Below are 22969 nucleotides of genomic sequence, written 5' to 3' on the forward strand. Positions count from 1 at the left end.
ATGGGTCACTAACCAACCTATACTAAGTAGTTTAGGATAAGCAGGTAAGATATAACAGCAGGTACAAAAGCAGGCTATGCATCGGAATAGGAGCAATCAAATACAGTAGCAAAATCTAATGCAAGCATGAGAGAATGGAATGGGCGATATCGGGATGATCAAAGGGGGGGGCTTGCCTAGAAGCTCCGCTAAAAGGGAAGAAAGGTCGTCGTCGATGTAGTCGATCACAGTGGCATCAGCAGCGGTCTCGGGGTCTACCAGAGAGAAGAGGGGGAAGAAACAGTAAATACAAAGCACATAGATGCATGAAAAAACAATAAGCAGTGCTAGGGGTGTTCTAACGCGATGCTACACGATACCGGCAAAGGGGGAATAACATCCGGGAAATTTTTCCGAAGTTTGACATTTTTGGACAGATGAAACGGAGGGGGGCGGTTGCAGGTTCGCTATGCTAGGGACATGTGGCAGACAAACGAGCTGCGTATTTGGATTTGTCACATTTTTCTGAGCAACTTTCATGTATAAAACTTTTTCATCTGAGTTACAAATTATTTTCTACGAATTTCTAAAGCCTTAGAAATATTCTAAAATTAATTCTAATTCAAAAATAAAGATTAAAATGCTATGGGTACCAAGCCCTGTGTACACAGATTGTACACAGAGGCTGACAATGGGGCCCAGGAAGACCCAGTTGACCCAGTCAAAGGGATTGATTGGTCAACTGCACTGTTCATGGGGCCCACCTGTAAGTGCCTTATCTTCATTCATGTTTTTTAATCCTTTTTTTATTTTTATTTTTTTAAGGGCCGGCCCCATAGGGGCACTGGCCCTGATTGGCCACACAGGCGGGGGCACGCATGCGCGGGAGCACACCCCGCACGACGGCCGCGGTGGCCGTGGGCGGCAGCAGCCGCAGGTGGGCAGGCTGCAGCGGGGCTCGGTGAGGCGGCGCGCTCGGGCGGCTACGAGCGGCGGCGGCAGTTGTAGGAGCAGCAACAGAAGCGACGACAAGGCGAGGGGCGAGCGGGGGAAGCGACGCGGGGGTGGGAGGGGGGCGGGTCGGGCGCGGCCAGCGCTACGGCCTCGTGACCGGGGGCGCGGGCAGGGGCGCGGGAGGCAGACCGGGCGCGGACGAGGGGAGCATGGTGTGGCGCGATGGGCGCTGGGAGCGGACCTCCCGCGCAGTGGTCGATGAAGGAAATATGCCCTAGAGGCAATAATAAAGTTATTATTTATTTCCTTATTACATGATAAATGTTTATTATTCATGCTAGAATTGTATTAACCGGAAACATAATACATGTGTGAATACATAGACAAACAGATTGTCACTAGTATGCCTCTACTTGACTAGCTCGTTGATCAAAGATGGTTATGTTTCCTAGCCATAGACATGAGTTGTCATTTGATTAACGGGATCACAACATTAGGAGAATGATGTGATTGACATGACCCATTCTATTTTTTTTTTGAAAATGGAGACAGTAGGAAAGGCTCCTACTGCATATATATTAAAAAGCAATCAAGAGCTATTACATGGTGGTAATTACAAAGGATGGTAGTGGGGTCTAGAGCTAGGACCTAGATCAGGGTGCTAAGGAGGGTCCTGTGGTAGATTTTGTTAGCTTAGCACACGATCGTTTAGTATGTTGTTGTTGCTTTCTTCATGACTTATACATGTTCCTATGACTATGAGATTATGCAACTCCCGTTTACCGGAGGAACACTTTGTGTGCTACCAAACGTCACAACGTAACTGGGTGATTATAAAGGTGCTCTACAGGTGTCTCCGAAGGTACATGTTGGGTTGGCGTATTTTGATATTAGGATTTGTCACTCCGATTGTCGGAGAGGTATCTCTGGGCCCTCTTGGTAATGCACATCACTTAAGCCTTGCAAGCATTGCAACTAATGAGTTAGTTGCGGGATGATGTATTACGGAACGAGTAAAGAGACTTGCCGGTAACGAGATTGAACTAGGTATTGAGATACCGACGATCGAATCTCGGGCAAGTAACATACCGATGACAAAGGAAACAACGTATGTTGTCATGCGGTCTGATCGATAAAGATCTTCGTAGAATATGTGGGAGCCAATATGAGCATCCAGGTTCCGCTATTGGTTATTGACCATAAACGTGTTTCGGTCATGTCTACATTGTTCTCGAACCCGTAGGGTCCGCACGCTTAAGGTTTCGATGACAATTATATTATGAGTTTATGAGTTTTGATGTACCTAAGAAGTTCGGAGTCCTGGATGAGATTGGGGATATGACGAGGAGTCTCGAAATGGTCGAGACGTAAAGATTGATATATTGGATGACTATATTCGGACTTCGGAAAAGTTTCGAGTGATTCGGGTATTTATCGAAGTACCAGAGAGTTACGGGAATTCGCCTGGGAAAAGTATTGGGCCATACGGGAAAGAGGAGCTCCTATACGCCGCTCGTTGCGGCAAGGATTCGAGCAAACGCACTGAAGGAGTCTGACCTGGGCCGGCCCAGTCGATGCAGTGTATCGCGTAATTGAGAAAATACAAAATGGGAAACGCGTGCTTACTAGGAATCGAACCCTGGATCTCAGGCTATTGAGCGCGCAACAATAGCCAACAGACCAATCAAACATTGGTGACATATACGCAACGCAGCCTATTAAGAACAATGTACTGGTACGGACATGCTGTCGGTGGGAGTTTTTAATACGAACATGAAATATTAATTTGAAATCCATGAAATTATTATTTGAAATCGTGAATATATTTTGAAACGTATAACATTTTTTAACATTACTGGAAATTTTCTGAAATTGTAAACAAGTACATTTTAAAATTCCAGAACATTTTCTGAAACACAAAACATTTTTTCAAATTTTGAACACAAGAACATTTGTTAATATTGAGAACAAATAATTGAAAATTTCAAACAAAAGAAACATGAAAAATAACAACAAAAAAGTAAAGGAAAATAAAAACCAAAAAGAAACAGAGAACTAATTTTGAAAACTCGAATTTTTTTCGAAATTACGAACAAATTTTCAAAACAAGAAATTTTATAAAATTCCTTGAACATTTTTCTAATAGACAAACATTTTTTGAATCTTGAGACAAAACTTGAAATGGATAACAAATTTGGAAGCATCAACAATTTTTTAAAGTGCAAACATTTTTTTGAATCTTGAGAACAAATTTTGAAATGGAGAACAAATTTGGAAGCGCGAACTATTTTTGAAAGCACGAACATTTTTTGAATATTGAGGACAAATTTTGAAACGGAGAAAAAATTTGAAAAATTTGGAAGCACGAACATATTTTGAAATTGTGAACAAAAAATTGAAATGCGGTACATTATCTGAATTTCAAAAGTTTTGAAAAAATTTGTGTAACGAGAACAATTTTGAATTTTGAGATTTTTTTTTTGAAAACTGAACATTTTATGGAAACACAAACAAAATTTGAGTATTTTGAATTTATTTTGCAAAAATGAGGAGAAAAGAAAATGAAAATAAAATAACAAACCACAGAAAGAAAACAAACAGAAAAACGAAAAAACAGGAAAAGAAAAAAGAAACAGAAATAATTAAAAAGGAAAAGATGAAGAAAAAAACTTCGCTAGAAGTTGGGCCGGCCCAATGCGTCGTGTGCGCGCGCACCCCCTGTGCGAAGCGTCGACATTATGACGCAGAGAGCGGCGAATAGGGATTTCCCCTCCTTACTTCCCTTCTTTCTCCCCTTTCCTTGACTCCTACTCCTACTACTTGGAAGGGGGGGAATCCTACTCCCGGTGGGAGTAGAACTCCTCCAAGGGTGCGCCATAGAGAGGACCGGCCCTCCCCCTCCTCCACTCCTTTATATACGGGGAGGGGGGCACCCCTTGGAGACACAACAATTGATCCATTGGATCTCTTAGCCGTGTGTGGTGCCCCCCTCCACCATAGTCCACCTCGATAATATTGTAGCGGTGCTTAGGCGAAATCCTGCGTCGATAGAACATCATCATCGTCACCATGCCGTCGTGCTGACGAAACTCTCCCTCAACACTCGGCTGGATTGAAGTTCGAGGGACGTCATCGGGCTGAACGTGTGCTGAACTCGGAGGTGTCGTACGTTCGGTACTTGATCGGTCGGATCGTGAAGACGTACGACTACATCAACCGCGTTGTGCTAATGCTTCCGCTTACGGTCTACAAGGGTATGTAGACAACACTCTCCCCTCTCGTTGCTATGCATCACCATGATCTTGCGTGTGCGTAGATTTTTTTTTCAAAATTACTACGTTTCCCATCAGTGGCATCCGAGCCTGGTTTTATGCGTAGATGTCATATGCATGAGTAGAACACAGGTGAGTTGTGGGCGATATAAGTCATACTGCTTACCAGCATGTCATACTTTGGTTCAGCGGTATTGTGAGATGAAGCGGCCCGGACCGACATTATGCGTACGCTTACGCGAGACTGGTTTCACCGCCACGACCACTAGTTGCTTAGAGGTGACCGGCGGGTGTCTGTCTCTCTCACTTGAGTTGAATCGAGTATGGCTACGCCCGGTCCTTGCAAAGGTTAAAACAGCACCAACTTGAAAAACTATCATTGTGGTTTTGATGCGTAGGTAAGAACGGTTTTTGCTCAGGCCGTAGCAGCCACATAAAACTTGCAACAACAAAGTAGAGGACGTCTAACTTGTTTTTGCAGGGCATGTTGTGATGTGATATGGTCAAGACGTGATGAGATATAAGTTGTTGTATGAGATGATCATGTTTTGTTGAAGTTATCGGTAACGGGCAGAAGCCCAATGGTTGTCTCTTGGTTGCATAAGATGCAGGCGCCAAATAATATCTTTATCGCTATGCGATAGCAATAGTTGCAAGAGCAATAGTTGGCGAGACGACCATGTGACGACACATTGATATAGATCAAGATGATGAAGATCATGGTGTCATGCCGATGACGATGAAGATCATGATGATGCTTTGGAGATGGAGATCAAAGGCAGAAGATGATGATGGCCATATCATGTCACTTATTTTGATTGCATGTGATGTTTATCTTTTATACATCTCATTCTGTTTTGTTTCACGGTAGCATTATAAGATGATCTCTCACTAATTATCAAGAAGTGTTCTCCCTGAGTATGCACCGTTGCGAAAGTTCTTCGTGCTGAGACACCAGGTGATGATCGGGTGTGATAGGCTCTACGTTCAAATACAACGGGTGCAAAACAGTTGCACACGCAGAATACTCAGGTTAAACTTGACGAGCCTAGCATATAACAGATATGGCCTCGGAACACGGAGACCGAAAGGTCGAGCGTGAATCATATAGTAGATATGATCAACATAGTGATGTTTACCATTGAAACTACTCCATCTCACGTGATGATCGGACATGGTTTAGTTGATTTGGATCACGTGATCACTTAGATGATTCGAGGGATGTCTATCTAAGTGGGAGTTCTGGAGTAATATGATTAATTGAACTTTAATTTATCATGAACTTAGTCCTGGTAGTATTTTGCAAATTGTGTTGTAGATCAATAGCTCGCGTTGTTGCTTCCCTATGTTTTTGCTTCCCTATGTTTTTATATGTGTTCCTAGAGAAAACTAAGTTGAAAAATGTTAGTAGCAATGATGCGGACCTGATCCGTGATCTGAGGTTTATCCTCATTGCTGCGTAGAAGAATTATGTCCTTGATGCACCGCTAGGTGACAGACCTATTGCAGGAGCATATGCAGACGTTATGAACGTTTGTCTAGCTCAGTATGATGACTACTTGATAGTTTTGTGCACCATGCTTTATGGCTTAGAACCGGGACTACAAAAACATTTTTTGAAACGTCACGAAACATATGAGATGTTCCATGAGATGAAATTTATATTTCAGACTCATGCCCGTGTCAAGAGGTATGAGACCTCTGACAAATACTTCGCCTAAAAGATGGAGGAGAATTGCTCAACTAGTGAGCAAGTGCTTAGATTGTCTGAGTACTACAATCGCTTGAATCAAGTGGGAGTTAATCTTCCAGATAAGATAGTGATTGACAGAGTTCTCTAGTCACCGTCACCAAGTTAGCAGAACTTAATGATGAACTAAAATATGTAAGGGATGTCGAAAACGATTCCCGAGCTCTTCGTGATGCTGAAATCGACGAAGGTAGAAATCAAGAAAAGAGCATCAAGTGTTGATGATTGATAAGACCACTAGTTTCAAGAAAAGGGCAAAGGAAAGGAAAGGGAACTTCAAGTAGAATGGCAAGCAAGTTGTCACTCCCACGAAGAAGCCCAAAGCTGAACCAAAGCCTGAAACTAAGTGCTTACACTGCAAAGGAAATGGTCACTGGAAGCAGAAATACCCTGAATATTTGGTGGATAAGAAGGATGGCAAAGTGAACAAGGGTATACAGGTTATTAATGTGTACCTTACTAGTGTTTATAGTAGCCCCCGAGTAGTTGATACTTGTTCGGTTGCTAAAGATTAGTAACTCGAAACAGGAGTTACAGAATAAACAGAAACTAGTTGAGGGTGAAGTGACGATGTGTGTTGGAAGTGGTTCCAAGATTGATATGATCATCATTGCACACTCCCTATACTTTCGAGATTAGTGTTGAACCTAAATAAATGTTATTTGGCATTTGCGTTGAGCATGAATATGATTTGATCATGTTTATTGCAATATGGTTATTCATTTAAAGTCAGAGAATAATTGTTGTTCTGTTTACATGAATAAAACCTTCAATGGTCATACACCCAATAAAAATAGTTTGTCGGATCTCGATCATAGTGATACACATATTCATAATATTGATGCCAAAAGATGCAAAGTTGATAATGATAGTGCAACATATTTGTGGCACTGCCATTTGGGTCATATCGGTGTAAAGCGCATGAAGAAACTCCATAAAGATGGATTTTTGGAATCACTTGGTTATGAATCATTTGATGCTTGCGAACCGTGCCTTTTGGGCAAGATGACTAAAACTCCGTTCTCCGGAACAATGGAACGAGCTACTGACTTATTGGAAATAATACATACCGATGTATGCGATCCAATGAGTGTTGATGCTCGTGGCAAGTATCGTTATTTTCTGACCTTCACAGATTATTTGAGTAGATATGGGTATATCTACTTAATGAAACACAAGTCTGAAACATTTGAAAAGTTCAAAGAATTTCAGAATAAAGAGGAGAATCATCGTAACAAGAAAATAAATTTTCTACGATCTGATCGTGGAGGAGAATATTTGAGTTATGAGTTTGGCCTTCAATTAAAACAATGTGGAATAGTTTCACAAACTCATGCCACCTGGAACACCACAGCTAAATGGTGTGTCCAAACGTCATAACCGTACTTTATTGGATATAGTGCAATCTATGATGTCTATTATCGATTTACCACTATCATTTTTGGGGTTATGCATTAGAGACAATTGCATTCACTTTAAATAGGGCACCATCGAAATCCGTTGAGACGACGCCTTATGAACTCTGGCTTGGCAAGAAACCAAAGTTGTCATTTCTTAAAGTTTGGGGCTACGATGCTTATGTGAAAAAGTTTCAACCTGATAAGCTCGAACCCAAATCGGAGAAGTGCGTCTTCATAGAATACCCAAAGGTAACTATTGGGTACACCTTCTATCACAGATCCGAAGGCAAGTTATTCGTTGCTAAGATGGATCCTTTCTAGAGAAGGAGTTTCTCTCGAAAGAAGTGAGTGGGAGGAAAGTAGAACTTGATAAGGTGATTGTACCTTCTCCCGAATTGGAAAGTAGTTCATCACAGAAACCAGTTCCAGTGATGCCTACACCGATTAGTGAGGAAGTTAATGATGATGATCATGAAACTTCGGATCAAGTTACTACCGAACCTCATAGGTCTTCCAGAGTAAGATCCGCACCAGAGTGGTACGGTAATCCTATTCTGGAAGTCATGTTACTAGACCATTATGAACCTACGAACTATGAGGAAGCGATGATGAGCCCAGATTCCGTAAAAAGGCTTGAGGCCATGAAATCTGAGATGGGATCCATGTATGAGAACAAAGTATGGACTTTGCTTGACTTGCCCGATGATCGGCAAGCCATAGAAAATAAATGGATCTTCAAAGAGGAAGACGGACACTGATAGTAGTGTTACTATCTACAAAGCTTGACTTGTTGCAAAAGGTTTTCGACAAGTTCAAGGGGTTGACTACGATGAGACTTTCTCACCCGTAGCGATGCTTAAGTCTGTCCGAATCATGTTAGCAATTGCCACATTTTATGAAGTCTGGCAAATGGATGTCAAAACTACATTCCTTATTGGATTTATTAAAGAAGAGTTGTATATGATGCAACCAGAAGGTTTTGTCAGTCCTAAAGGTGCTAACAAAATGTGCAAGCTCCAGCGATCCATCTATGGAGTAGTGCAAGCATCTCGGAGTTGGAATATACGCTTTGATAAGTTGATCAAAGCATATGGTTTTATACAGTCTTTTGGAAAGGCCTGTATTTACAAGAAAGTGAGTGGGAGCACTACAACCTTTCTAATAAGTATATGTGAATAACATATTGTTGATCGGAAATGATGTAGAATTTTCTGGAAAGCATATAGGAGTGTTTGAAAGGAGTTTTTTCAAAGTAAGACCTCAGTGAAGCTACTTACACATTAAGCATCAAGATCTATATAGATAGATCAAGACGCTTGATAAGATTTTTCAATGAGTACATACCTTGATAAGATTTTGTAGTTCAAAATGGAACAGTCAAAAAGGGTTCTTGCCTGTGTTGCAAGGTGTGAAGTTGAGTAAGACTCAAAACCCGACCACGGCAGAAAACAGAAAGAGAATGAAAGTCATTCCCTATGCCTCAGTCATAGGTTCTATAAAGTATGCTATGCTGTGTACCAGACCTATTGTATACCTTGCTCTGAGTTTGGCAAGGGAGTACAATTTTGATCTAGGAGTAGATCACTGGATAGCGGTCAAGAATATCCTTAGTGAGGACTAAGGAGATGTTTCTTGATTATGGAGGTGATAAAAGAGTTCATCGTAAAGAGTTACATCGATGCAAGCTTTTACACTAATCCAGATGACTCTAAGTCTCAATCTGGATACATATTGAAAGTGGGAGCAATTACCTAGAGTAGCTGCGTGCAGAGCATTATAGACATAGAATATTTGCAAAATACATACAGCTCTGAATGTGACAGACCCGTTGACTAAACTTCTCTCACGAGCGAAACATGATCATACCTTAGTGCTCTTTGGGTGTTAATCACATAGCGGCGATGTGAACTAGATTATTGACTCTAGTAAACCCTTCGGGTGTTGGTCACATGACGATGTGAACTATGGGTGTTAATCACATATAGATGTGAATATTGGTGTTAAATCACATGGCGATGTGAACTAGATTATTGACTCTAGTGCAAGTGGGAGACTGAAGGAAATATGCCCTAGAGGCAATAATAAAGTTACTATTTATTTCCTTATTACATGATAAATGTTTATTATTCATGCTAGAATTGTATTAACCGGAAACATAATACATGTGTGAATACATAGACAAACAGATTGTCACTAGTATGCCTCTACTTGACTAGCTCGTTGATCAAAGATGATTATGTTTCCTAGCCATAAACAAGAGTTGTCATTTGATTAACTGGATCACATCATTAGGAGAATGATGTGATTGACATGACCCATTCCGTTAGCTTAGCACACGATTGTTTAGTATGTTGTTCTTGCTTTCTTCATGACTTATACATGTTTCCATGACTATGAGATTATGCAACTCCCGTTTACCGGAGGAACACTTTGTGTGCTATCAAACGTCACAACGTAACTGGGTGATTATAAAGGTGCTCTACAGGTGTCTCCGAAGGTACATGTTGGGTTGGCGTATTTCGAGATTAGGATTTGTCACTCTGATTGTCGGAGAGGTATCTCTGGGCCCTCTCGGTAATGCACATCACTTAAGCCTTGCAAGCATTGCAACTAATGAGTTAGTTGCAGGATGATGTGTTATGAAATGAGTAAAGAGACTTGCCTGTAACGAGATTGAACTAGGTATTGAGATACCGACGATCGAATCTCGGGCAAGTAACATAGCGATGAGAAAGGGAACAACGTATGTTGTTATGGGGTCTGACCGATAAAGATCTTCGTAGAATATGTGGGAGCCAATATGAGCATCCAGGTTCCGCTATTGGTTATTGACCGTAAACGTGTTTCGGTCATGTCTACATTGTTCTCGAACCCGTAGGGTCCGCACGCTTAAGGTTTCGATGACACTTATATTATGAGTTTATGAGTTTTGATGTACCGAAGGAGTTCGGAGTCCCGGATGAGATCGGGATATGACTAGGAGTCTCGAAATGGTCGAGACGTAAAGATCGATATGTTGGACGACTATATTCGGACTTCGGAAAGGTTCCGAGTGATTTGGTTATTTATCGGAGTACCGGAGAGTTACGGGAATTTGCCGGGGAGAAGTATTGGGCCTTATTGGGCCACACGGGAAAGAGAGAGGGGCTGCCTAGGGCAGGCTGCGCGCCCCTCCCCCCCCTAAGGCCTAGTCCGAATTGGACTAGGGGGAGGGGTTGCGCCCCCTCCTTCCTTCCCTTCTTTCTCCCCTTTCCTTGACTCCTACTCCTACTACTTGGAAGGGGGGAATCCTACTCCAGGTGGGAGTAGGACTCCTCCAAGGGCGCGCCATAGAGAGGACCGGCCCTCCCCCTCCTCCACTCCTTTATATACGGGGAGGGGGCACCCCTTGGAGACACAACAATTGATCCCTTGGATCTCGTAGCCGTGTGTGGTGCCCCCCTCCACCATAGTCCACCTCGATAATACTGTAGCGGTGCTTAGGCGAAGCCCTGCATCGGTAGAACATCATCATCTTCACCACGCTGTCGTGCTGACGAAACTCTCCCTCAACACTCGGCTGGATCGGAGTTCGAGGGACGTCATCGGGCTGAACGTGTGCTGAACTTGGAGGTGACGTACGTTCCATACTTGATCGGTCGGATCGTGAAGACGTACGACTACATCAATCGTGTTATGCTAACGCTTCCGCTTACGGTCTACAAGGGTATGTAGACAACACTCTCCCCTCTCGTTGCTATGCATCACCATGATCTTGCGTGTGCGTAGGAATTTTTTTGAAATTACTACGTTTCCCATCAGCCGAAGCACAGCAGCCGCAGCATTAAGTAGCGGCGATATGGGGAGGCAGCGACAGCTACAAGCGACAGGGAGCAGCATGACAGGGATACGCGGGCGCAAGCGATCGGGGTGACCGAGAGCTCGGACGAATCTCGAGCGGTGCAGGACGACAGGAGCTAACCTATGGGGCGGGGGAAGAAACAAGGGGAGGTCAAGGAGGATCTGAGGCTCACAGCGCAGCTCGTGGAGGGCTCGACGAGGCCAGGGATGGTTGGTGACGAGCGGATCGACGCGATGGATGACGGAGACCAAAGTTGAAGAAGAAGCTTGACCCCAACGACACGGTCGAGTCCGGTTGGATCCAATTGACGAAGGTGAAGAGGTGAACGACGGCGGAGCTTCTGGACACGACCGCAGGGCGCCGGCGCGACGATGGTCGCGACATCCGCGGTCACCACATGAGTTTAGGAGCTCGTTTTCGAGCAGATGAGGGGGCATGATGGGGGAATGAGAAGGGATCGGTCGAGAGCAGGCTAGAGTTTTTGTTGGACATGTTTATAGGCGGCCAGGGAGCGTTGATGGTCACGACGCACGCCATGGTCGTGGCCATGGCTGTGGATGTGTGCCACGACCCCCCGTCTGAGGAGGGGGTGAGGTGGAGGTGGGTTGGGCCTTCCCTTTTGCAAGATGGGCCATAGTGTGAGTAGATTAGGTCCTTCTTTCTCTTCTCTCCTTTTTTACACTTCTACCACTGTTTTCTATTTAGTTGCCAGAGCAAATGAATTTAGTTGAGCTTGAAATTTAGCACAATATTCAAGTGCAATATTTTGGAGTGGCACATAAAGTTTCGAGGCAATTGGAGTTAAATAAATAATTGTTTATTTTGCAAAGGCCATTTAATTTACTGTTGGACCAAAAATTAATTCCCAGGGGCATTTTGAGAATTCAAAAGAGGTTGGTTCCAACATGACAAATATCCAGGGATTATTAGCCACACTTTGAACATTTTATTTTGCATGTTTGAGAAATTTGAATTTTGGTTAATTTGAATTTGAATTTGAATTGGGATTTGGATAAAGTGAGGATCAGTAACAGTAATGTGACGACATGGCATCATTAATGGGGGATTACTGTAGCTTAATTATATGGGCGTCACAACTTGATATTCTGATTTTTTTGAACAAGTTCTCCTTAATCCATCCTGATGTTGTTATTGCATACAGAATTTTACTGTACTAAGAGCTTCTACAGCCGGGCGTCCCAAACCGGCCTCAAATGCCTGGATGACCTGCCCGGTCACAATTTTTTTCAACCCTGACGGGCCCCTCAAATGGGACTCAACCGTCCGGGCTCACCGGCACCGCTCATATCCAGCCCAAAAATGGGGCGGATATGAGGGCGACCGAGAGCGCCCGTGCATGCCCGCCACGTCGGTCTGATGGCGGGGTCCCACACGGAAACTCGGTGGTCCGACGGACGCCACGTGGCGCCGCTCCGGCTCGCCGCCAGAGACCAAATCATGATATTTAAACCGGTCAACGTCCTACAACCCTAACCCATCCACCTCCCCCCTCTTTGTGCCGCCAGTCCAGCCCATCCACCTCCTCCCTCTCCCGCTCCAGCGCTCCACCATGGTCCAGAGGAAGATCACCTACTACACAATGCTCACGTCGGAGCGCCAGTACGAGATCCAGTAGGAGATCTAGGTGAGAGAGGCCGCGCGCGTCGCTCACATTGCTGTCGGGCTGCCTCCGGGCTCGCCGGAGCCAAAGGAGGAGGAGGAGTAGTCGGGAGAAGAGGAGGAAGAGGAGTTGGATCCGATGGAGGCAGAGGAGGTGGCGAGAGCTGCTAGAGCAAGAGTTGTCGGGCTTCAACATGGAACAGGCGGACGCGGAGTTCGCCGTCGCCCAATCAGAGAAGATGGCGAAGCAGGAGGCCATCCTAGAGTCCATCCAGGATGAGGCCTATGTGGAGGCCAACCGGGCGTTCCTCCGGCAGAATCAGGCGGCGTCCGACGCGCCCTTCGCCGAACTCGACGCGGAGATAGAGACAGAGGAGGCCGGAGCGAAGCAGCCGGAGCTGCAGCTGGCGCCCATGCTACCAGAGCCGGGCACGGAGATCGTCGACATCATAGACGACAAGTAGCTAGGTTATCGACGTAGTATGTAGGTTTATTTAGTTTGCATGTCTTTGTATGAATTTAAGAATCGAGTATGAGATGTCTAGATGCAACTCTTAATATTTTGTGAGGGGTCATGACTGTAGATGCTGTAACCATTCCTATCACGGTTGCATGTGCGGAAGGGATCTTTTTCCTAAACTCAAGTTTTGGACAGGACCGACCTCCCGAGGCACCGCACCGCATTGACTACACCGCACCGTTTGGCAGAGAACAGAGGAGCAGAGCAGAACAGAGGAGCGGGCCGCTATACACGAACACCGATCCATCAGGCACCAACCCCAACGCCTCCTCTTCTCCTTCTCCCTCCACTCCACCCCCTCTCTCTGCCTCGTCCTACACACGAACGGAACGGTGCTGATACCCGCGCCGCCGCGCTTTGCAGAGGGAAAAAAAGGCGCTTTCCGAGCAGAGAAAAGATCTGATCGCTTTACGCTTCTCCTCCCCGGGATTTTGATTCCCCCCACGCCATCATCCACCAATCATCGTCGTCGCCAGGTACGTACGTGCCGCCGTTCCTCGTCTCGAGGTTCCGTCGGTCGTCTTCTCGTTCGCCGGCGGGCCTCGTCGAGATTTGCTTTCGTTTTTTTACTCTGGCCAGCGAGACCCGTGCATGTCGCCAGCGAGTAACCGAGTCGTCGCTGATCCGTTGTTTCAGGCGGGCGGCGTGCTAGGACCACGAGTGGGAGTGGGCGTGCCAAGTCAACGCCGGCGGCGGGCCGTGCGCCGGTGATTCCGCGCGCAGATCCGAACAAGTTTGAACAGCGGCGCTGATCGATGGGGTCGTTCAAGGGCCACGTGCTGCCGGGGACGCTGTTCCTGGCGGTGGGCGCGTGGCACGTGTGGGCGGCCGTGGCGCGCTTCGCCATGGACCCGGCCGGGTTCCGCCTCCGCGTCTGGAACCCCGTGGGCGCGGGCGGCGGGGCGCTGCGGCACCTGGAGCTCTACGTCATCGCCGGGGGCGCCTTCCTGGACATGTGCGTGGAGGTGCTCTACTCCACCCACCTCCACATCTTCGCGCCCGGCGGCGGGGTCAACCCGGCGCACCTCAACGACCTCGAGCACGGCGGCATGCTGCTCATGTTCTTCCTCGTCGGCGCCCTCGCCCTCCTCTCCGAGAACACCAGGTCAGCTCACCATCCATCCATCCATCCATCCGTCATCCCGTTCACATGATCCCAAATTCATCCGTCCATTTCTCCTCGGAATTTCATTCATCTCCTCCTCTTTTTTCACTCGACCGTGTGAAGCAAGAGGATCACAATTTTTTGAAAAAAGAAAATCATTCTTGAATTTTGGTTTTCCGAAAAAGATCGATCGATCGGTTTATGAATTTGCGGATCTGGAAAAGGAAAGGAGGTGAGATGGTTGTTGGGCTTAGTTGGTTGATGTTTTGACTTCCTTGGTGTCGCACCTTGAATGTTCCAAGGACAGGACGGGCCAGAGGGAGAAGGATTGGCTAATCTGGTCCAGGCTAGCCCATGTGGTCACGAGTAGCAGATTCATTTGGCAAAATTTTGCTTGCAAAATTCGGGGGTGTTCAAAGGCTTTGTTTACTTCTGTATAATCTAGACTCACCTGTTCTAGAATGGATGACCCCGTTGGCTCCACGAATATTCAAATGGAGGTTCTTCTTGTGAGCTGTGAGTGCTCTTTTTTTTATTTGAAACGGAAGATTCTTCCCGTGAGTGGCCATTGCTTTCAGGACAAAGTCCAAGTCAGTGTGCAGATGAACTTGGCTAAAGCTTATCAGCTCAATTAGCTCATCATGCTTTAGCTTGACAGGAAGAAGACATCATATTCCATTGAGAAGCTTCGTTTCTATATATACTTCTAATTTCTTTAGTAGTGGGGGCCATCTCTGTCACTTTGTGAGCAGATAAGATATACAACCTGATGACTCTGTTTCACATTCCATGGTACCCGAGGGTCCTACCTTGATCGTTCTCAGTGGAGTTTCTGTGTAGCCTTTTTGCCCTGCAATCATACTGCCGTTGTGTTTCATCTTGTCCATGCACGCAGCCATCTATTGTTATGATTGTTAGAACGAAATAGATGTACATCTCATCGTAAAAGTACACAGCACAGTGAGCTCACTTGGGCTTTGATCGGCGATCAGGTACCTGCCCCTGACGGAGGGCGCGCTGTGCCTGCTGGCGGCTACGGCCTTCACGGCGGAGCTGCTGCTCTTCTACTTCCACTCGACCACGCACCAGGGGCTGGAGGGGTACTACCACTACCTCCTGGTGCTGCTCGTCGGGCTCTGCGTCGCCTCCAACGTCCTCGGCGCGCTCCTCCCGGCGAGCTTCCCCGCCGACCTCGCCAGCGGCCTGCTCATCACCCTGCAGGGCCTGTGGTTCTACCAGACGGCGTTCACGCTCTACGGGCCGATGCTCCCCGAGGGGTGCCACCGCGACGCCGGCGGGGACATCGAGTGCCACGGGCACGCCGCCGGGGAGCGCGCGGAGCAGCTCGCCGACTTCCAGCTCTTCGCCTACGTCTTCCTCGCGTTCGCCTACGCCCTCGGCTGCTACGCCGTCGCCGCCGCCAAGTACGGCCACCCGGACCTGAGCACCGTCGAGATGGAGCACCGGGAAAATGGTGGATTCGTTGGTAGCTCGGAGCTGTCTAGTGGTGGCATATGAATGATATGACTTCGGCTCTGTTTTTGCCATTGTCGTCTTGTTGGATTTGGTAGAGTACACGCGACACGCACATCATTCGGTACAAGGCTAGAGTGGGCTGTACATTGGGGCTAGTTAATTACACAGAAAAATCACGGATCGACGTTCCTTAGTTTTACTGTGAAGATTGTTTGACTTTTTTACACGAGAGGATTAGCATAAGACTATACGAGAGTGTTTTTTCTACTAGCAAAAAGTTTGTTTTTGTACACCAGATCTGTTTCTGTCTGCCTTCAAGTATACCATCTGTTCACGCGGACCTTGAGAGTTCTTCAACTTGTCACACAAAATAGATGTGCTTAGCCTATGATATACTTCTATACTACAACCGAGCTGATTGGCTAGGACCTTGGAAGTTTCCCAACTACTTTAGTGATTAAAAAATCTTGTATTTAATTATAGAGGAAGTAATTAATATTCTATAAGCCGTTAGGTTGTTAAGATTCAGTGGCTAAGGGCATCTCCACGAGTTGCTAAGGGCATCTATACGGTAGATAGAGCCAACCTCCTCCCCATCCCCTCTCCCCCCTCGCGTCGCCCCCGCGGGCGGCTGAGCGGGGCAACCCTAGCCGTTGGCCTTCTTCTTCCCCCTCCCGTCTCCCTCCCCCGCCGCCACCGGCTAGCGCCGCTGGGCAAAGCCCTGGTGGCGCCGGCGCCGACGGGAAGCTTTCCCCCTTTTTTGCTCAGCCTAGGGTTGGCGATGGACGATCTGGCCGGGTAGGGGCGCCGCGCTCGCAAGGGGTCGGTGGCGCGACAACAGACGCGGGTGGTGACGGCGTGCGCGGTGGCGCGGGCGGCGGGGCCAAGTGCGTGAGGGGGTTGTGCGGCGGCTTTGCGCGGCGGCTCTCTGGCGGATGCGGGCGCCGTCGGGTCACCCGATCTTGCGCCCTGGTGGGCGGCGGGCCGTGGAGGCCTTGTCCAGGGCGCTACGGGGAGCGACTGCTCACTCTTCGGGTGGGCGGCATGGTGGGCGGTGGACTCGGGCCGGCGGCTTGGATCTGGGCCAGATCTAGCAGGGCGGCGCGGGTTCGGCGAGGTGGTGCTGCTCGGGATCCCTCGGGCGGCAGTGGGGCAGCCTGCTGCTCCTTGGCAGCGGTGGTTCGTGCTTCAGGAGGTCAGTGCTGACGGTTTGTTTCTCTGGCGTGTCATGATGGTGCGGATCCGGTATGCGGTGGTGGATGTCGTTCGTCGGCGCGCAGGTGCAGGGAGCCGACTTGGTCCGCACGGGTGCAAGCTTGTGCGTTAGTGCTCTTCTCTCTTGTTGCGTTGTGCTGGCGTCGACCCGAGGTTGCTCGTCGAGCGTCGTTGTGCCGTCGGACAGATCGGCACCATTGACCACGGACATGGCGTCGTTCGAGCGTGCTCGCGGTGGCCGTTGGTAGTCACCGGGTTGTCTCCCCCCGGTCCACCGGGACCGGATGGGGATATAGGCATGGGTGCTTCCTACTGTAGAGGTGCCGACCCAAACCGGCTGGCTGATGTCGGGCTAGGAGTGAAAGGTGGTCCCTTTCACTCGTACTACTTTGGTCGGGTGCTCGTGACGGAGATGGTCGGCGGTTCCTAGGGGCATGGATGCCGGGGCGGTGGCCCCGGACGGTGGGCCTCACGGTTGGCTTTCTGGCAGTCATGGTGGCGGTGGTGGCTCCAGCTTTAGGTCATGAGGGAGACTAGGGATGTAGTGGCGGGAGGCCCAGGACTGCTCTGGCAGTGCCCAGATCTAGGGTAGGCAAGCTTGACCCTCGTTGTGGTAGTGGCCGGGTCTCCTCATGGTGGTGCAAGCGAGTGACCGTGCGAAAGCTCCGCGCTATTGGCGCCAAAGACGGCGACGCCTGTGGGTGTCGCTTGCTTCTTGAAGACGACGTCGTGGATCCCGTACCTGTGCCAGGGCTCACGGTGAAAATCGTTGTCGGCTCTCAGACTCAGCAGCGGCGACGCTGTGTTGTCTTTGAGCTCAGGGGTCCTTGGCCGAGCCTCGGCGAGGTGTTAGGCTTGTTCTAGGCTTATGTTTTATCTGTTTGATCTGCTATGCAAGGGGGCCTCCCCACCATATTGTATCGTTCGGCCATGTATTCTTGTTTGTTGCTTTAAAAGCGGGGTGAAAGCCTATTTCGAGAAGGGCATCTACACGGGCTTAGGCATCTCCAACGCTCAACCTTAGATCGGAGATCATATCCATCTGTGGGTCATTGAAAACCAGTTTGCGGACTGTGATGCGGGAGCCGGCCATCCAACTGTCTCCACTAAACTTTCACCCAGGCCCGACCAATTTCAAATTCGAATGCATGGCGCCAGATTACATAGCACACGCCAGATCACAACAAAAAAAGCAAATATGCATAGTTTTTACATGCCTGGTCATAAAAGAATCTTAGTCCGTAGTTCGTGCAAAAATTGATTTTTTTTGCGTCACTGGACCGGCTATTCAAGCCTCCACACTCACTCTGCCACCGGCTCCTCCTCACTATCCGCCCCCTTCTCAGTTGTCTTCGTCTCAACCGCCATGTGCTTCAACATCATAACACAGACAACCTGTACCATTATCCTTGCATCGTCATCCAAATCCTCAATCTTCAAGCTCAACATCTCATGTCTTCCGAAGCAGACACAGTCTCAACCTTGTTCTCATTGAGCTTGAGCTTCTTCTTGGTCGCTGTCATCAACATGTTAAACCTCTTGGTCTTTTTTTCCTCCATGACATCGGAGCGCTTGACATATTTTTTTTTCGAAAAGGGGGGACTCCCCGGCCTCTGCATCAGAACGATGCATACGGCCACCTCAATAAATAAAATAGGTTCAACAAAGTCGTATAGTCTTCAACAAAATAAAAGCAAGCTCACCTAGAACCTCGAAGCTAAACCAAGAAAAACATAAGCCAAGAAAAGCCATAAGCCACAACCGGCTGGTAAAATGAAGATAGGAAAACTAATTGATTATCATATTACATGACCGCCAACCAAACCGGTTGAAGATATCCCGTGCTACCATCTCCCACCGGACAGATCCAGTAACCAAACGCTCCCTGGCCTTCGTCGGAGTGAGTAAGGACCACATACGGATCAGCGCCGTAGCATGGAATACAACCTGCAAAAAATGAGTAGTAGTTATTCTGTTAAAAACCAAGTCATTTCTGCAGTTCCAAATTGCCCATAACAACGCATACACTCCTACACGAATATGCCTAGCTGTATCGGACTCTATCCCATCCAGCCACGTTCCAAATAATGACACAACCGTACTCGGAGGAGTAATGTTAAAAGCAATTTGCACAGAGCGCCACCGAATTCTCGCCAAAGGACAATCAAGGAAGAGATGCTTAATGGTCTCATCATGATCACAGAAGCTACACCTAGTAGATCCAGTCCAATTGCGCTTGACCAAGTTGTCCTTTGTTAAAATTACCTGTTTATGGACAAACCACATAAACACTTTAATTTTCAAAGGCACTTGTACTTTCCACACATGTTTGGTACTAGGAATAATAGTGGAGTTGATGACATCGTTGTACATCGACTTTACAGTAAATTGTCCATTCCTAGTAAGCTTCCAACAAAGTTGATCGGGCTGCTGAGCTAGCTGAACTTCCATCAGTCTACGCACCAGATGGAGCCAAGCTTCCCATCTCTCACAAACAAGCACCCGCCGAAACTGAATATTAAGGGGAGTGGACTGCATAATCGTTGCAACTAGCGCATCACGTCGCTGGACAATACGATACAGGGTTGGGTATTGTATTGCTAATGGTGTATCACCCAGCCAATTGTCCTCCCAGAAACGTGTGGCATTGACATCACCGATGATAAACTTTGTTCTATTAAAGAAGGTTGCCTTGACTCTCATAAGCCCCTTCCAAAACGGCGAATCAGATGGTCTCACTGTCACCTGTGACAAAGTTTTGGACTGCAGATACTTGTTACGAAGAATCTGCGCCCACGTTGCATCAGTCGGACCCGAAAGCTTATACAGCCACTTACTAAGCAGACATCTGTTCTTGACCTCAAGATTTTCAATACCCAGCCCCCCTTGGTCCTTTGGTCGACAAATGACATCCCACTTGGCGAGTCTATACTTTCTCTTAAGTTCATCACTCTGCCAAAAGAATCTTGATCGGTAGAAGTCCAGTCTTTTCCTAACCCCAACTGAAACCTCAAAGAAAGATAGTAGGAACATCGGCATACTCGTGAGCACCGAATTAATAAGAATTAACCGGCCTCCATATGACAGAAGTTTGCCCTTCCAGCAACTAAGTTTCTTTTCAAACCGATCCTCAATGCATTTCCACTCTCGGTTTGTAAGCTTACGATGGTGAATGGGTATACCTAGGTAGGTGAAAGGTAAAGCCCCTAATTCACATCCAAACAATTGCCTATAAGCCTCCTGGTCCTCCTTGGCTCTACCAAAGCAGAACAATTCACTTTTATGAAAGTTAATCTTTAACCCAGACAATTGTTCAAATAAGCAAAGCACCAGCTTCATATTTCTCGCTTTTGCCAGGTCATGCTCCATAAAGATGATTGTATCATCAGCGTACTGCAGAATGGACACCCCCCATCAACTAGGTTGGGCACCAGGCCTCCCACCTGACCGGCCTCCTTTGCCCGACCTATTAGAATTGCCAACATGTCAACCACAATGTTGAACAAAACAGGGGACATTGGATCTCCTTGCCTCAGACCCTTGTGTGTTTGGAAATAGTGCCCAATATCATCATTTACTTTAATTCCAACACTCCCTTTTTGCGTAAAGGATTCTACCTGGCGTCGCCAAGCCTCATCAAAACCCTTCATACGCAAGGCCTGTTGAAGGAATGGCCATTTGACTTTGTCGTACGCTTTTTCGAAATCCACTTTGAAAACAACCCCATCCAGTTTTTTCGTGTGGATTTCATGGAGCGTTTCATGAAGGACCACTAACCCCTCAAGGATATTCCTGTCCGGCATGAAAGCAGATTGGGTAGGCTGCACAACAGTATGCGCAATCTGTGTGAGTCTATTGGTCCCGACCTTGGTGAAAATTTTGAAACTAACATTAAGAAGACAGATTGGCCTGAATTGCTCAATTTTCACAGCCTTTGTTTTCTTAGGAAGAAGGGTAATCGTTCCAAAATTGAGTTGAAAAATATGAAGCTGTCCAGCAAACAAATCATTAAACATAGGCAACAAATCCCCTTTAATGATATGCCAGCACTTCTTATAAAATTCAGCTGGGAAACCATCAGGACCCGGCGCTTTGTTATTCTTCATTTGCGAGATGGCCTCCAGCACCTCTTTCTCCGAGAAAGGAGCCGTAAGAATATCATTCTCCACCACTGTGAGCTGAGGAATATCCTCAACCCTTGACTCGTCCAGAGACACACAGTTCTCTTCTAGAGGGCCAAACAGTTGCTTGTAATACTCGGTAATGTACAATTTTAGGTTTTCCTATCCTACAATCGTACCCTCATCTTGCTCAAGCTGAAAGATCCTCTTCTTTCGATGCTTACCGTTAGCGATCATATGAAAGAATTGTGTGTTCGCGTCCCCCTGGACTACTTGCCGGACCTTGGCCCGCAACGCCCACTTCAACTCTTCTTCTCTAAGAAGTTCTTTCAGCCGCAATTCCGCCTCGAGCTTGGCATGAAACTCCGCAGCCGGCAATATCGTGGTTTTCGCTTTTACATCCAAAGACTGTATAAGGGCAAGGAGCTTTTCCTTTTCAACCTTATAAATCCCACTCAAATGCTTAGCCCACCCACGTAGGAAACTCCTCAAGTGTCTAATCTTATTCTGCCAGCGCTGAAGAGCGGTCCTCCCTCCTGAATCCTTAGCCCACTCTCTGGCCACGAGATCCAGGAATCCATCTCGTTCAAACCAAGCCATCTCAAAGGAGAACACATTCTTGTTCCCTAGGTGTGTGGGTGCACCAGAGTCGACAAATAACGGACGTATGGTCAGAAATACCACGGGACAAGGCCTGGACGGTCACCAGGGGAAACTTCTGTTCCCATTCTACGCTAGCCAACACTCGGTCCAACTTCTCATAAGTCGGATTTGGCATCGCGTTCGCCCAGGTAAATTTTCTACCCGAGAGCTCAATTTCTCTCAGGTCCAAACTTTCAATGATAGTATTGAACATGAACGACCATTGTCCATCAAAATTATCATTGTTCTTATCCTCACGTCGTCTAATGATATTGAAATCACCCCCACCAGGATGGGCAACTGCTCGGAGCCACAAATCCAAACAAGATCAGCCAAGAACTCAGGTTTGAGCTCGGGCTGTGCAGCACCATATACCGCAACAAGAGCCCAATTAAACCCATCAACCTTCAAACGCACCCTAAACTTAACAGCAAAGTCTCCCATGACCACACTGCGAACCTCAAGCGCTTCACACCTAACTCCGAGAAGGATTCCACCCGACCTCCCTCTCGGTGGCAAGCAATGCCAATCAAAATCTATACCCCCTGATAGAGTATTTAGAAATTGAGGCGCGAAGTTATCTCTACCTGTCTCCGATAGAGCTATAAAATCTAAACAATGCTCGACAGACGCCTCAGCAAGAAACCTTCGTTTAGCCAAGTCTTTTAGACCTCTGCTATTCCAGAATATTCCTTTCATAGATCATCATGGAATTTTTTTGCCGTACGGATCCTAGCACTCCTACGCACTGCGGATACCGGGTATACCTTCCGTTTCCACTTGCGCTTGGGGACAGTTTGACTCTGCAACTGATCCTCACAACCAGTCTCAGACGGGCTAGCCAACACCAACTCGGTAGACTCAGCCTGAACATCCTCATCAGTAATAGGTTGCATAAGATCTGCACAAAAGTTGTCTAGTACCCTGACCCCGAGCGCATCAACCTCAGAATCACTCATAGGTTTAACAGCCGCAATATTACGGATCATCTCTAAGGCCCGCTCAGCCTCTAGGTCTAAAAGATCATTAACAGAATTAGAGATTTCAGTGTCATTACTACCCAATGAAACTCCT

The 22969-nt window shown here is 47.2% G+C and overlaps 1 protein-coding gene across 1 annotated transcript; it reads left to right on the forward strand.

Annotated features, from left to right (window-relative positions):
- The first annotated feature begins 13500 nt into the window (after positions 1-13500).
- LOC123072292 (transmembrane protein 45A) lies at positions 13501-16257 on the forward strand. The gene is made up of 3 exons (XM_044495855.1): positions 13501-13812; positions 13973-14441; positions 15434-16257. The coding sequence occupies exons 2-3, from the start codon at positions 14092-14094 to the stop codon at positions 15957-15959; spliced, it is 876 nt and encodes a 291-aa protein (XP_044351790.1). The 5' UTR covers positions 13501-13812; positions 13973-14091; the 3' UTR covers positions 15960-16257.
- The last annotated feature ends 6712 nt before the right edge of the window (positions 16258-22969 follow it).

The sequence above is a fragment of the Triticum aestivum genome, chromosome 3B (assembly GCF_018294505.1).
Source record: "Triticum aestivum cultivar Chinese Spring chromosome 3B, IWGSC CS RefSeq v2.1, whole genome shotgun sequence".
NCBI classification, from domain to species: domain Eukaryota; kingdom Viridiplantae; phylum Streptophyta; class Magnoliopsida; order Poales; family Poaceae; genus Triticum; species Triticum aestivum.